The following is a 13,392-nucleotide window of genomic DNA, read 5'->3' as shown; positions in this document are numbered from 1 at the left end:
TGGGGAATACAGCTCTTTGGGAGAAAGACTTGGAAATGCAAAAAAAGCGATGAACAGAAAACCATTGTAGGATCTACCCTATTGCTACTTAAAGAGATCCAAGAACAAGAATTAGTAACTGATTTAATTTGGAGGACATCTGGGCAGAACAAAGGCGTTGGTATGACTTTTAATAATGCCCACCTTCAATAAAGACAGGAAACATTCAGTTTGTACACAGCTGTTTAATGTGTTTTCTTAGTTTGTGCAGCTCCTTAAACAAAGGAAAGTTTGTTTTATAAATCATTATGATGCCTGGTGGATTGAAAACAAAACCAATAATTTCAGCAAGCCATCATATTCAGTCCTAACTGGAGGACCTTTGCGACTCATAAAATGGACAACCTTGTCTGGATAGATGTTTGAAAATGTGATGGTCAAAGTGCATGATTAAAACAGACAAACACAAAGGAAATTACTTCCAAACAAAGATCAATCTTCCAGAGCTCTTGGCATGGAACGGTCAGTCTTCAGAGCTCGATCAATAGGCTAACACAAACCATGTGAGAAATCAGCACAGCAGATATAATGAGAAGATGTCAAAGTGTGTCAAAATTGATAGTCTTTGGGTGATAGTGGGAGATTCTAATGACAGTACTCCTTGTAGGACACACATCTTAGATTGTAAAGTGAAAATGCTTACAAGAACACCCAAATGAAGAATAGCAATATATAGCCAATTACCACTTCAAACAACACATTGAATATGAAGTTCTATAATAATATAACTACACACTAATAAATAGCAGTTGTTCACTGTAGGGTAAGGAACTTAAACTGTATATGCTAGTACACAGCAGTTTTGTTTTTATGTCACGGGAATCTGCCACTAGATTATGGAGCCAGCTTATGAAAACGCATTGCATTGAAGTAATCACAATACCTTAATGTAACATATGCCTGTAGGCTGGACAATACAACGTGTTACACAGCAAAGAGACTCTCAAGAATTTAAGAAACAAGTTCACATACCTGCGTTTTATCATTTCACAGAAACAATGACGTCGAAATATAACTGTCCCCAAGAACAAACTTTTCTGACGCGAATGCCTTAGCGTTAAACCAATAAAATACACATTTTAAACTAATTATGAAGAAGAAAGATCTCTAGAAAGAAGTACACTGATATAATTGACTAAGCTAATTGAGATAGTTACTGTTATGTAACTGCAGTACTCCTATTTTACATTATGTCTGCTGTAACCGACTTGTTAAATTCTTGTGACTCGGTGATAAGAAAGGAAACTGTTTAAGCTGCTGTTTTGTATTCTCACATAATAAATTCACCAATAGCTGTGGAACAATGACAACCAATCTGGTGGAGTCCTTTCAGAAACTTGGCAGTGATAAATTAAGATTGGTTGAAGGGGAAGGGTGTAGGTGGGTCAGTAAAATCCCAGGAAGCCTGGATTCTGTGTGCCAATCAGTAATAGAAAGAAGGTGCACAACAGCCAGCCAGGGAGGCATGAAAAATGACAAGACTGCGCAACCTCTTTTAAAAAATTAGGTTCACTTTCAACCTTGCCCGGAGACAGTGGGGGGCTTCTGCTCACTGAGAGATCTGTGTGGCTTGGGTGTGCACATAACTTTGGTTTGGCAGGCCGGCATACCTTGCCTGTGTGGATGGAATGGAGCCAGAAGAGGGCGAATAATTAAGAAGAATGCTTCAGTAGCTCACTGTCAATTCTCCCACCGTGCATTGCTAAATACTCAATACTTAAAAAGGGCAAATACAATTTTCTCATTGACTGACCATGTCCTTTTACATATTAAAAATGAAATTACTAAACCAAGAATGCTGCTGCTTAAGATACCAGAAACCATGGTTGCTTTGTCTCTGTACATTTTGGTTGTCCAAAGTTAATTTTCTACCTACTTACTTGTCAATGTCTCACCTTATTTACAAAAGAGCAAAATAAGTGTAAAGATTGTATCTGGCATGACTGAGGTAATGCTATACTGGCAGAGCACACAGCCTCCATTTTTATATGATTTTCTGCAGTAGACATACAATGTCTCCACCTCCTTATGAAAGGATTAGCAAGATGTGGAAACATACCCTTGGCCTCACCCTAGACTGGCACGGATAAAGACTAACTATACAACAGCACTTCTGGCAACACAACCAGGCTAGACCACTAGTTAAGTGGCTTGCCCTATACTCCCTTGATTGTACAGAAAACCAACTGTGCACATATACAAGACTTCTTCCCCGCACTACGAATCACAAGACAGAAATTAGGCTTCAGTCAACACATTCTATTTAGGGTTGCTGGGGCCTAGATGAGTGGAGAGTTGGAAGCTGGAGACAGCAGAGAATCTGTAGGTGCCAGTAAGCATTTCCAAAAGCCTGAGCTTGTGTCATCCTTTATGTTGCCTCCAAGGTGCTCTATGTTTATTATTCATGACTTGGCTAGTGGTATTTAGTGAACATCTGGCTCTCTCAAGCCCAAGCTGTACTTTGGCCTGGGTTCAAAAACGTACTATAAACTAAGGAACTATTAACCTGTGAACGTTATCATTTTCCGAAGGACTGGAAGAACGCTTGAAAGAGCTTTTAGATGGCACCTTTATAAACAGAAAAGGCAGAGCATGATAGAATCCAATGCTGCAGTACTTTCAAGACTTGCAACACCTTCGGCAGGTGCCCAAGTGTTACCGAAGTTGGTCCAGGGGAGCGCTTACTCTAACTCAGGTGCGGATCTCAGATTATCAGCAATGTTTGTGTCTGGAGTAAAGAACACTGGAGATAGTGTTAGGTCGGAGGTAGCACTCAGCTGTTGGAGTTAGGAAACCCTCAAAGGGTTTCTTATATGCTCTCTGTAGAGCACCCTAGTCTATTTGTAGTCTTTTAGGAGAGCAAGAACTCCTAAAGGCCTTCAACAGAGTTTAAGAGATCTATGGAGAGTGAGACAAAGGGCTTGTTGTGTTGTTGCCAGGGGAGGATCCTTCACCAGGTTCTTCCTCTTCTCCCTATCACAGGAATAGTAAAGTGAGGAGCAAAAAAGCTTAGGGAGGGAAGAGGGAGAACTAGGTATCCAACGCACCCAAGCCAATGAGATAAAAAAGTGTCTTTAGAAAAATTCCCTTTCACAATGTTTCCCATTGTACATTTTAGTTAAGGGGTTGGAAGAAATCATGACATCATGAGAGATGACTAATAGCTATCCTACACGAGATAACAGCCTGCTGGGTCTATTCCTTGGTTTCTTCTAACACCCGATTATAATGTGCAAGTCTGTGAAATGTAGGCACAAGGCAGACAGAAATTGACCAGGAAGAAAATCTGAAGGCAGTCTTTAAGCAAGTTTGCATCATCAACAGCGTAAGCATTTGGCGGCGGGCTAAGTAAAAACAACCATATTTGTCAGTTGGTACACAATGAAAGGTAGCCCAATGCTTAGAAATTGAAAACAATAAACCAAGGTAGAAGCTACTGGCACACAAAAACTGGAATGACTGCAAAGCAAGCTGTGCTCCACTCCATTCACATGAAAACAGGAAACTGGACTGTGAAAGGAAAGGTTAAGGATTGGAGGATCAGCTGCACAGCTGTACTCAGTACTGGCAGTGGATCATTTAAAATAACTACTTAACGAAGAAATATTTTCAGTTGGAAATAGCAAAGAATCAGAACAAGAGTAACTGCAGCGATAATGGTTTCTCTACATAGCCATCTTCATTTGGAATTTAAATAATACCAATTAAAATGTGGCTAGGACATCTCTTAACGAAGGATGTACATATCCACAAATGTGTCATGATAATCGCTCTATTGTGTCACAATTAGTTTTGTGAGTTAAAATCTTCAAATCAAAAACTGTACATGGGAGGGGCTTTTGGCAGCACGCCCATCATCCTGGGGAAGCTTTCTACAGTCAGTAATTGGTGCATTTATGGAAAGAAAGGTGGTATGTACAAGCTGAAATAAGGGGTTCCTCTTGTTATTAGGAGAACCTGTAAATAGTCCCAAATTATGTTATAAAGCCACAGTTAGAAAGCCTGTGTTGCTGAAACACAAATAGGTTTCACAAACTTACACATATCTTCCTCCGGGTATTTAAATAAAAAAGTAAAATCACTGTTAGGCAAACTGAATACAAATGGTTCAATAAAAACATCAGGTAAAACAGTCTCAGAAAATTGATTTAAATTCCATGCCAATCTCGCCAGTCTTTGGGTTAAAACAAATAGAGTAGGCCACCTCAGTAGGGCAGATCATTTCGGTCACTGGCTCAATCACTGAACTGAAGAAATAGACGGCTTGCTTACGATGAGGACTCCACTGGCAGTTACCCTGCAGAAAAAACAGAATAAAGTGAGGTTAGATTGAGAAGACCCAAAGCAGCTTTCTGAAAGACATCAGTTTCCTGCTCAATATGGGGGTCGACATAAATGCCTCAATAGGAACCATCAAAAGGGTATCCACACTCTGCCAGCAGACTTCCATTTGCCAATCAGAGGCTATTTGTAGGTATGGCTGCCAGAGTTCATGCAGCAGAATTTAGAGTGACTCTTGTGACAATCAGTTGGTCCGTCAGCCAAAGAGTTCATCATGGTGAAAGCTATGCTATAGCATCAGCCATGTTGTAGAAAGCAATGTGTAGGAATTGGAATAAGCAGTCAAATGTTGCTTCTAGGAGCTTCTTTTGTTTCCATGATGCTTGGCACATTCGTTGACCCTTTTGTGCTACATTTCTTATTTTATTAGAAATTGCCTTTGATGAGTCTATAGGTTTTGCCATCTTTCGTGTGCTTCCTGTTCCCTCCCTCCCTGCAGCCCATTGATCCGTGTCTCCTTTGACGTGACTAATTAATACCAACAAAAAAAAGGTGTTCACAGGAGAGTTTATATTCCTATACAAGAGCTCGCAGACCCATTTGTCTGCCTCTCCAACTGCAGATCCATCAGGTGAATTTAGCCTAGATTCACTGTGTTGAATTTCGTTTTTGGCCTTGGGTTTTGCCATCCTTTGTGTGCTTCCTGTTCCCTCCCTCCACCTCCCCGTCCCGCCCTGCAGCCTATTGGTCTGTGTGTCATTTCACGTGATCTAGTAAGTCCATTATACAGTCTTTGCTAGGGCAGCCAATTGCCTGTGCAGCCAGCAACAGGCTACAGCCCAGGTCAGCTCCCACTGAGGCAGCTCTTCTACCTGGTTGACCCTGTTCCCCTAGGACGCCCCCCGAAGACCAACCTACAATGGCAATTAAGGTACAGGCCGTGAACACAGCAATTACTGTGTTCAATTAAAACCCTACTACTCTTACTTTGCATTTCCAGTACTGTACTGTTTTTACATTCTGCACAGTGATTTACTGTGTATTTTAAATCTAGGTGTATTTGTCCTCTTCTGTGAGTTTTGAATCTAGGTGCATTTTCCCACTTCTCCGAGTTTAAAATCTAGGTGCATCTTCCCCCCGCTGTTTATTTTAAATCTAGGTGCATTTGCCCCGCTCTGTGTGTCTGAATCCGGTGCTCTTCTGTGCATTTTCCCACTACCATGCGTTTTGAATCTAGGTGCATTTTCCCACTGCCGTGAGTTTTAAATCTAGATGCATCTTCCCACTGCTGTGTATTTTAAATCAAGGTGCATTTTCACACTGCTTTGTGTCTGAATCTTACCCTCTACTGTGAGTTTTGAATCTAGGTGCATTTTCCCGCTGCTGTGAGTTTTGAATCTAGGTGCATTTTCCCACTGCTTTGTGTCTGAATCTGTGTGCATTTGTCATCTTCGGTTTTCACACTGCTTTGTGTCTGAATCTTACCCTCTACTGTGAGTTGTGAATCTAGGAGCATTTTCCCACTGCTGTGAGTTTTGAATCTAGGTGCATTTTCCCACTGCTTTGTGTCTGAATCTGTGTGCATTTGTCATCTTCTGTGAGTTTTGAATCTAGATACATTTGCCCACTTCTGTGTACTTTAAATCTAGGTGCATTTGCCCTCTTCTGTGAGTTCTGAATCTGGGTGCATACTCAGACAAAATCTCCCCTCTTACTCAACTAGCCCATCCCTCTCCTCCAACCATGCACGCAGTCCTTCTACCCCCTTCACCACACCCAGTTAAATTCTCTGCTAACCCCCAAATCTAACCACCCCACTACCCACCCGTCCAAGCCCGATCTCTCTCCCCCAAATCAGAGCTCCACGCTGGTGAGCTATAAATGAAAACAAACACCATCTCTGCTCTCCAGCCCCTCCCACCCAACCACTATCACACACACACCAAAAATATTTCCACTTCTCCCTCTTCCCACATCTCCCTCACAACCTTCCCCTCACACCCACCAACTCGCACTTCCCATCGCTAAGTGCAGCAAGGGCCGCCCTAGCCAACACACCACTCTCACCCACACCCCTCTAGCCGCACAAACGCCACCAAAGGGATATGGTCTTGTCCGCCTCAGAACCTACCAACCGCTCTCTTCTCCCCTGCTCCATCCTAGATCCCAATCCTTGCCCCCTCTATACTCAACCCAAATCTCCCCACCCAACCCTGTCCTAGCTATATTCCCCTCTCCCCAAGACCCCCAAATCTCATATGCCCACCTACCGCTCTCCCATGCCCTTCTCTGAAAACCCCCATTCTTTCCTCTGCCACATCCCCACTCCTTGCGCCCCCCTGTGATACAACAACGCACCTCACTAACCTAGTCCGGTCAGGCCCTCCCACTCACCATTCTTTTCCAACAACGCACACACCAAACCCCTGCTTTTACCCGCAATTCCTCCCCCGGCAATCGAACCTGCTCTCTTGCATACTCATCAATGCCAGGTCTGTCTCCAACAACAAATTGAACATCTTTGACTTTATCTCAGACACCTGCTCCTTTCTATCTATTTACTGTTGGTAGTCCATTGGGTAGGTGTATTCTTTCTGTTCCCTTTCCTGACTGTCTAGTTTCAGGGGGTGTGAAGTTATGGAGCTTAGTACATCCGGGGGGTTGGGGGGTGATCATTATCCCTGCTTAGGTAGTGGTGTTGTATTATCATTCCCTGCTCCTTCCTATCGATTTACTGTCGGTAGTCCATTGCTGCCTGTGTTTACGAGGTGGGCCAGGTGTTATTGCTAGGTCATGCCTTGCCTTCCTTCCCGATTGATCTGTGGATGTTATTTGGTATGATTCGATATGGTTTATTTTTAGTTGATAAGTGGATAAATTGTAGATCCGTACATCCTTACTACTTTTAGGGTCGATGGCTTGTGGAGTTGGGATAGGTTCCTCTCTCAGCCTAGTTCTGCTGTGCATGTCCACATGGGCATTCCTTCTGGTTATGGGGTGAAGAGACATAATTTGAGGAGTTTCCTGAACTGTAGGTGATCTCTTGTGTTCCATATGTTCATTGGTAGTTCGCTCCAGGTTTTTGGGGCGTAGTGAGAGAAAGATGATCCTCTGAGTTTTCTCTTGTTGTATGATTTGGGTTCCAAACGGATGTCGCTGCTGGATCTGAGTGGCCTTGAAGTGTGATGTACGTTTAGTTTTCTTTGAAGGAACTCTGCACCTTGGTCATGGATTGCTCTGTGCATTATCTGTGCATTATGCACATTGATTTGAACTTAATGTAGCGTTTTCAGCGCTGGTGTGATGTGTTATCTTCGAGGTAGTTTAAGGAGCAGTCTGGCCGCCGCATTTTGTATGTGTTGGAGTTTATTTACGAGTTGTTCAGGCATGCCTAGATATAAGCTGTTTGGCGTAGTCTAATCTGGACATGATGAGAGTGATGACGGTAGTTGTTTTGTTCGTGAATGAGAGGAATGGTAGGATCCTTTTAGCTGTTCGCAGGAGAAAGAAGCCTTTCTTGATTAGGGCGTTTACATGTGGCTCTAGAGTGAATTTGTTGTCCATCAGGACTCCCAGGTTTTTTTTCCTTTTCTTTTTTACAATCGATGATGGGGCTGGGGTTTCACCACGTTCAGTTGGCCATGGAATGTAGAGGTGGTCTTCTCTGTTTTTTGTGATGATCATTATTTCTGTTTTTTCCTGGGTTGAGTTTGAGGTAGTTTAAGTTCATCCAGTTTTAAATTTCACGAAGGGAGTTCTGTAGTGTTGAGTTGTCTTCTTGTGAGTCTTGTATTTTACAGATTATTTGTGTGTCGTAAGAATAGTTGCAACAGGTGAGGCCATGCCTTTCGATGATTTTGATAAGCTGTGACAGGTAGATGTTGAATAGTAGTGATGAGAAGGATGATCCTTGTGGGACTCCGCCTGACTATTCTCGTGGGCTTGATTTGTAAGGTTTCATCCATATTGTTTCTGGTCTGTTTGTTAGGAAGGATCTGATCCAAAGTAAGGCGTTGTCGCTGACTCCGAATTCTTACAGTCTCAGGATGAGGATGTCGTGGTTAACTGTGTCAAATGCCGCAGAGAGTTCTAAAAGTATCAGAGCTGTGCTGTTGTTTGAGTCTACGTTTGCCTTTAGATCATCCCAGATTGAAATAAGTGCTGTTTCTGTTCCTCTCATCGGTCTGAAGCCTACTTGTGCCTGGTTTAATAGGCAGTGTTCTTCTATGAATTCTTGGGTTGTTCTATATTTGTGTGTTTCCAGGAGTTTAGCTGGGTAGGGTATGTTGGAGATGGGTCTGTAGTTTGGAGAGGTCCTCTACGTTTCCTGCTGTGTCCTTGTGGAGTGGTTTGATGTATGCTGATTTGAAGGCTTGTGGCACTCTCCCTGTTGAGATTGATTAGTTGAAGATGTTCCTATAGTATTCCATTGGTGTGCCTTGTGAGAGGATTGATTTGTAGATGTCATGGGGGTAGGGATCTGCGGGGGAGCCTGATTTTTGTTGCTTTGAATTACCAGTTTGATGAAGATCTCCACTGATATGTGCGGGAGGTTTCAGAGTTTGTTCTGGTGTTTCTTGCGTCAGTGGGTGTCTTCAGTGTTGTGGCTGCATGGTCTGTTTTGTATGGTCTGTTGGATGGTCATGATTTTATTTTTGAAGTGGTCTGCGAGGTCACTGCATAATTTCTTCGATGTTATTGGAGCGTTGTTGTCGCCGAGTGGGTTTTTTATTTCGTTTATGATTTCTAATAGTTCTTTTTGGGTGTTTGGTGCTTTGAGGATTCTGTTGTCATAGTATTTCCTTTTTGCATTTCCATTTTGTATGAACGGGTATGTTGTTGAAGACTGATTTTTTTCCGCAGTCTTTATTGATCCTCCATTCTAGTTCTAGTTTTCGTTTTTTCCTTTTCATGGCGCCTGGTAGTGGGGTGAACCATTTTGCCGTTGCTCTTTTGCAGGATGGATTGAAAGGTTTTTTCTTTGGCAATCTCATCGATTGTTGTGGTGATCCAGTTGTAAAGTATATCTATTTTAGTGTCTAGATCAGCTTCGACCCATGGTTGTTGTTTTTGGTTTGGTGATCTCCAGTTGTTCAGTAAAGTTGGAGTTTTTTTATGGTTCTCTAGTTTCTTTTCATGATGATCGGTAGCTTTTCTTGTTTCTTGGTTATTGGGGAGGGTAGTTTGATTACGAAGGGGATGATGAGGTAGTCGCTCCAGAGGATCCGAATCGGTTGCGCCGGGGTAATTCGTTTTCTGTTGGCGAAGATTGCGTCTAGTGTATGTCCTGCCGTGTGGGTTGCTCCTTTGACCAGCTGATGTAGTTTCATTGTTGTTAGTTGGCTGGTAAGGGATTTTTGTGAGGCTGTGGTTTCTTCATCGAACCAGATGTTGCAGGTATGCTTGGATATGCATGGGGCGAGGCTGGATGAAGTTGAAGGCAGAGTTTCTGCTGTGGAAGATGAATCCTCAGCCGCGTTGCGTGACTTCGTTCAGATTAAAAAGGCTCTTAAAGGAATGGTTCGCCCGAAAATTATTATTGGCCAAAAAGATGGGCAATAATAAAAAAAATATTCACACTTTTTTTTTTAAGTTCCTATGTAAAGTTTTGAGCAAATGAAGCTCAAACTTTACAAAAGGAAGCACATGGGGGCATCCATTTTGTGAAATGGATGCCCGCCTGTGCTTGCTTTTGCGGCACTAATGAAGGAAAAGCCAGCCAGCTGTAGTAAACAAAAGCTACCACTGGGTGGCTTTTCCTTCATTGGTGCCGGGACTCGGAGGACAGAGACCGGAGACTACAGGCAGAAAAGCTGCAGCTGCATCTCGGTAAGTGCTATTTTTTTTAAAAAAAAAATAAACACTAGCTGCGTTTTTTTTCTAGGTTTTCTGAGCCGGAGGAGCCTGAGAAACTTAGAAAGAAAAACCACAGCCTTTTCAAACACAATAACGTTGTATTTATGTTTGCGGTAGCTTTAAAAGCTACCGCAAACATAAATACAACATTTTTAAAGCTGCGGTTTTATTTCTAAGTTTTAAGGCGCTCCTCCAGCCCGGAAAACTTAGAAAAAAAAAATGCAGCTAGTGTTTATTTAAAAAAAAAATAGCAGATGCAGCTTTTCTCAAAACTTTACATAGGAACTTAAAAAAAAAGGGTGAATATTTTTTTTTATTATTGCCCATCTTTTTGGCCAATAATAATTTAAATTTTTGGGCGAACCATTCCTTTAAAGAATTGACTGCAAGGCATGAAGATTTGGAGTCGCGTTCCAGATAGAACAAACTGAGGATAGTGGGAATCCCAGAGTCTGTAAACTAAAGGTCTATGGTGCCCCTGGTTGAGTCCATCCGACGCGAAGCACTTGGTGGTGAGGACTTCTCTGTGGTCTTCATTATGGAAAGGGTGCACCAAATCCCCAGTGGGAGACATCCGATTCCTGGAGCACCGGCGAGACCAATCATAGCCCACATGTTGAACTATCAGGACAGAGACCTAGCCCTAGATTCATTGTCTGTAACGCTCACCTGGTATCCACGGGGACATCACTCAGCCTGTTCTGACCTCTTACGACCTCGAACCCTTCCCTGGAGTCTACTCGACTGGAGACTGGGCCTGAAACACAGGATTGGTAGAGTTTAACTCCCTATTGTCTCTGTGTGCTTGAAACTCTTCTTCCCCCGGGTCCAACCCTTCCCTTTGATCCACAGCTCACCTTGTTTTCTTGGAAAGTGTGCTCTCCGTCCTGCTTTCAGCGCAGGGGCGCGTTGATTAATGCAGGCTCGTTGCGGCCTAGTTACTTCACTTGCAAGAGTCCGACAGGTAAGTATAATGAGTCTTTTGAACAGTTCTCTAACTTCGTTCCTTTCCTTCCATAGATGATGGCCGGCGTCCGGGGATGGCTACGTGCTGCTGAGATGAGTAGCGCTGAAGGTGAGTGAGAGCGCGATACGCGATGCGACCCTTTCGTATTTGTATTGAACGGAGTTCTTTTTCTGTGTCTTTTAGGTGCTGCAACGTTTTCAGCGTGGATGCTGGTTATTAAGAAGAAATGCGGTGAGTAAGCGCGGTATGCAGCGCCTCTAGATGTTTCCACGCTTACCTGGAGTGTCTTTTCCCTCTTGCAGATGGATGAGAAGTTCCGGAGACAGAGTTCCCCCAGAGCGGCTGGGATTCAGGTAAGCGTTTGAAGCTCGTACTGTCTTTAAAAATATAGCGAAGATTTGCTGAATGCTTACTAATGCCTTTTTTCTGTTCTTTTCCCTTTTCCTTAGGAAGCGGCTTGCCGGGATGGGATTGACACGGCCGAAGAAGCCCGCAGAACAGAAGGAGCGATGAATGATGGGCAGAAGCGCTGCAAGGTAAGGCTGTTCCTAACAGTGTTCTTGTTCTTGCAGGAGCTGAGCGCAGAAGAAAGATGCAGGCCTACTGGAGACCGATCCGAACACGGTGAGTGTCACGCTGCAGGTGCAGAAAACACAAAGCATGTTTCTCAGCCTGGGCGTGGCTTAAATAGTCTCTGGGTATCCCAGGTGTCTCTGGGCTGAACCACACCCAAAAGACTAGACTGCACATGCAGTTCTGGGAACCGAAATATGTGGGGGCATCCATCTTGTCCCCATCAATGCACTACAAGTCCAATCCCCAATGTTATCCTATGGGAGTGAGTGAGTCTGGTGCCACAAGCGCCAAGTCTGACTCCAAGTGGGTTTGGGAGGGATGGAGAGGCCCTTGAGGGCCATGTAGGTGATCGTGGCCTGGCTCCAACCTGACATCTTGGAGGGCTGGGGACATGAGGGGCAGGAATCATGACATTGACATATAAGGGGAGTACTATCCAGCTTTTTCCAGACTTTTCGGACAAGGTACAGGTGTTCAGGCAAACATACATTGATGAGATGAAACGACTGAGGGAGAGGGGGCTGAAATACCCCATGCTCTTCCCAGCTGGAACATGAGGGGCGTGGGATGTTTTTTCAAACTCTGGATGAAGCCAATACCTTCCTTGAATTGTTGCAGAGAGCCCCGAGATGCAGGGGCAATAACAATCGTGAAGGAGACTCCCTGTGAAGCATGAGTGAGCCGAACATGGTTGTTTATTCCCAGATAATGAGTGGAGAGTATACTGTTAAGGGGTGTTGAGGTGGCTGGGAGCTGAAGCAGCCCTTGTGCGAGAGCATATGTCAGTCACTTGTTTTGGGTGGGGAGGGGATAACTGGCCAGTTGGGGTAGCCGGTGGGGAGGGGGCAGGGAGTGTTTGGGGTGTTTTTGGGAGGAGATGGTGGTTCGGGGGATCGCCCTTGCTCAGATTTTAGTTTTTCATTGTTGTATGGGATGGACATGACGAGTAAAGAGACACATGCGAGTATACTCAGAGACTGCTGTGATTGATGCATTGATGCAGATAAGCATGTGTTGAGTACTTAAAAACTATGACATGGAACGTCAGGGGGATGAACTGCCCTTCTAAGTCCCACAAAGTACTGCCATATATGAAACAGCATCAGATCGATATAGCGTTCATTCCGGAGATGCATTTAACAACATCGAGTGTGGTTACGATTTGGGCAGGGGTGGGGATGTCACTGCTATTTCTCAATCTATTGCTCCTATTCCAGAGGGGTCTGTATACTGATACATAGCTCCATGGGTTCCGATTGACAGAGGTGGTTCGGGACCAGGAAGGGCAGGTGCTATTGGTAACAGGGGCCCTGTATGCTCAGGTAGTTACCTTGGTTAATTATTATGGTCCTAATTAGGACACGGTAAGTACATTGGAGTGGATCGCTCGGCAACTTGACAAAAGTCCCAATGGGGTGATTATATGGGCTGGTGACTTCAACGCACAGCTAGATCGTGATTTGGATAAAATGAGAGGGAGTCCTAGATCGCATCCAAAATCGGCCCACACATTGCAGGATCTCAGTTGGACATGGGAGTTGACTGACATATGGAGGGCCAGACATGAGGGACAGAGGGGGTTACACGTTTGCCTCCATGGTCCACCAATCTGCTTCTCGACTGGATTACTTTCTGGTCTCAGAAAGGGTTGCAGGCCCTATTTATTTATGGGG

General features: G+C 44.0%; 1 protein-coding gene across 2 annotated transcripts in view; it reads right to left on the bottom strand.

Moving 5' to 3' along the window:
• Nucleotides 1-209: 209 nt before the first annotated feature.
• PRMT7 (protein arginine methyltransferase 7) overlaps nucleotides 210-13,392 on the bottom strand; it is a 936,033-nt gene continuing 922,850 nt past the window's right edge. For both annotated transcript variants that reach the window (XM_069653680.1, XM_069653690.1), the window contains exon 18: nucleotides 210-4,336. In XM_069653680.1, the coding sequence (XP_069509781.1) occupies nucleotides 4,175-4,336 (162 nt within the window). In that variant the 3' untranslated portion in view covers nucleotides 210-4,174. The remainder of the gene's footprint in view (nucleotides 4,337-13,392) is intronic.

Source organism: Ambystoma mexicanum, chromosome 1p (assembly GCF_040938575.1).
Source record: "Ambystoma mexicanum isolate Mex_15411 chromosome 1p, UKY_AmexF1_1, whole genome shotgun sequence".
Lineage (NCBI taxonomy): Eukaryota > Metazoa > Chordata > Amphibia > Caudata > Ambystomatidae > Ambystoma > Ambystoma mexicanum.
Note: the sequence above shows the minus strand (reverse complement) of the source record. Positions and strands in the feature narration are given on the sequence as shown.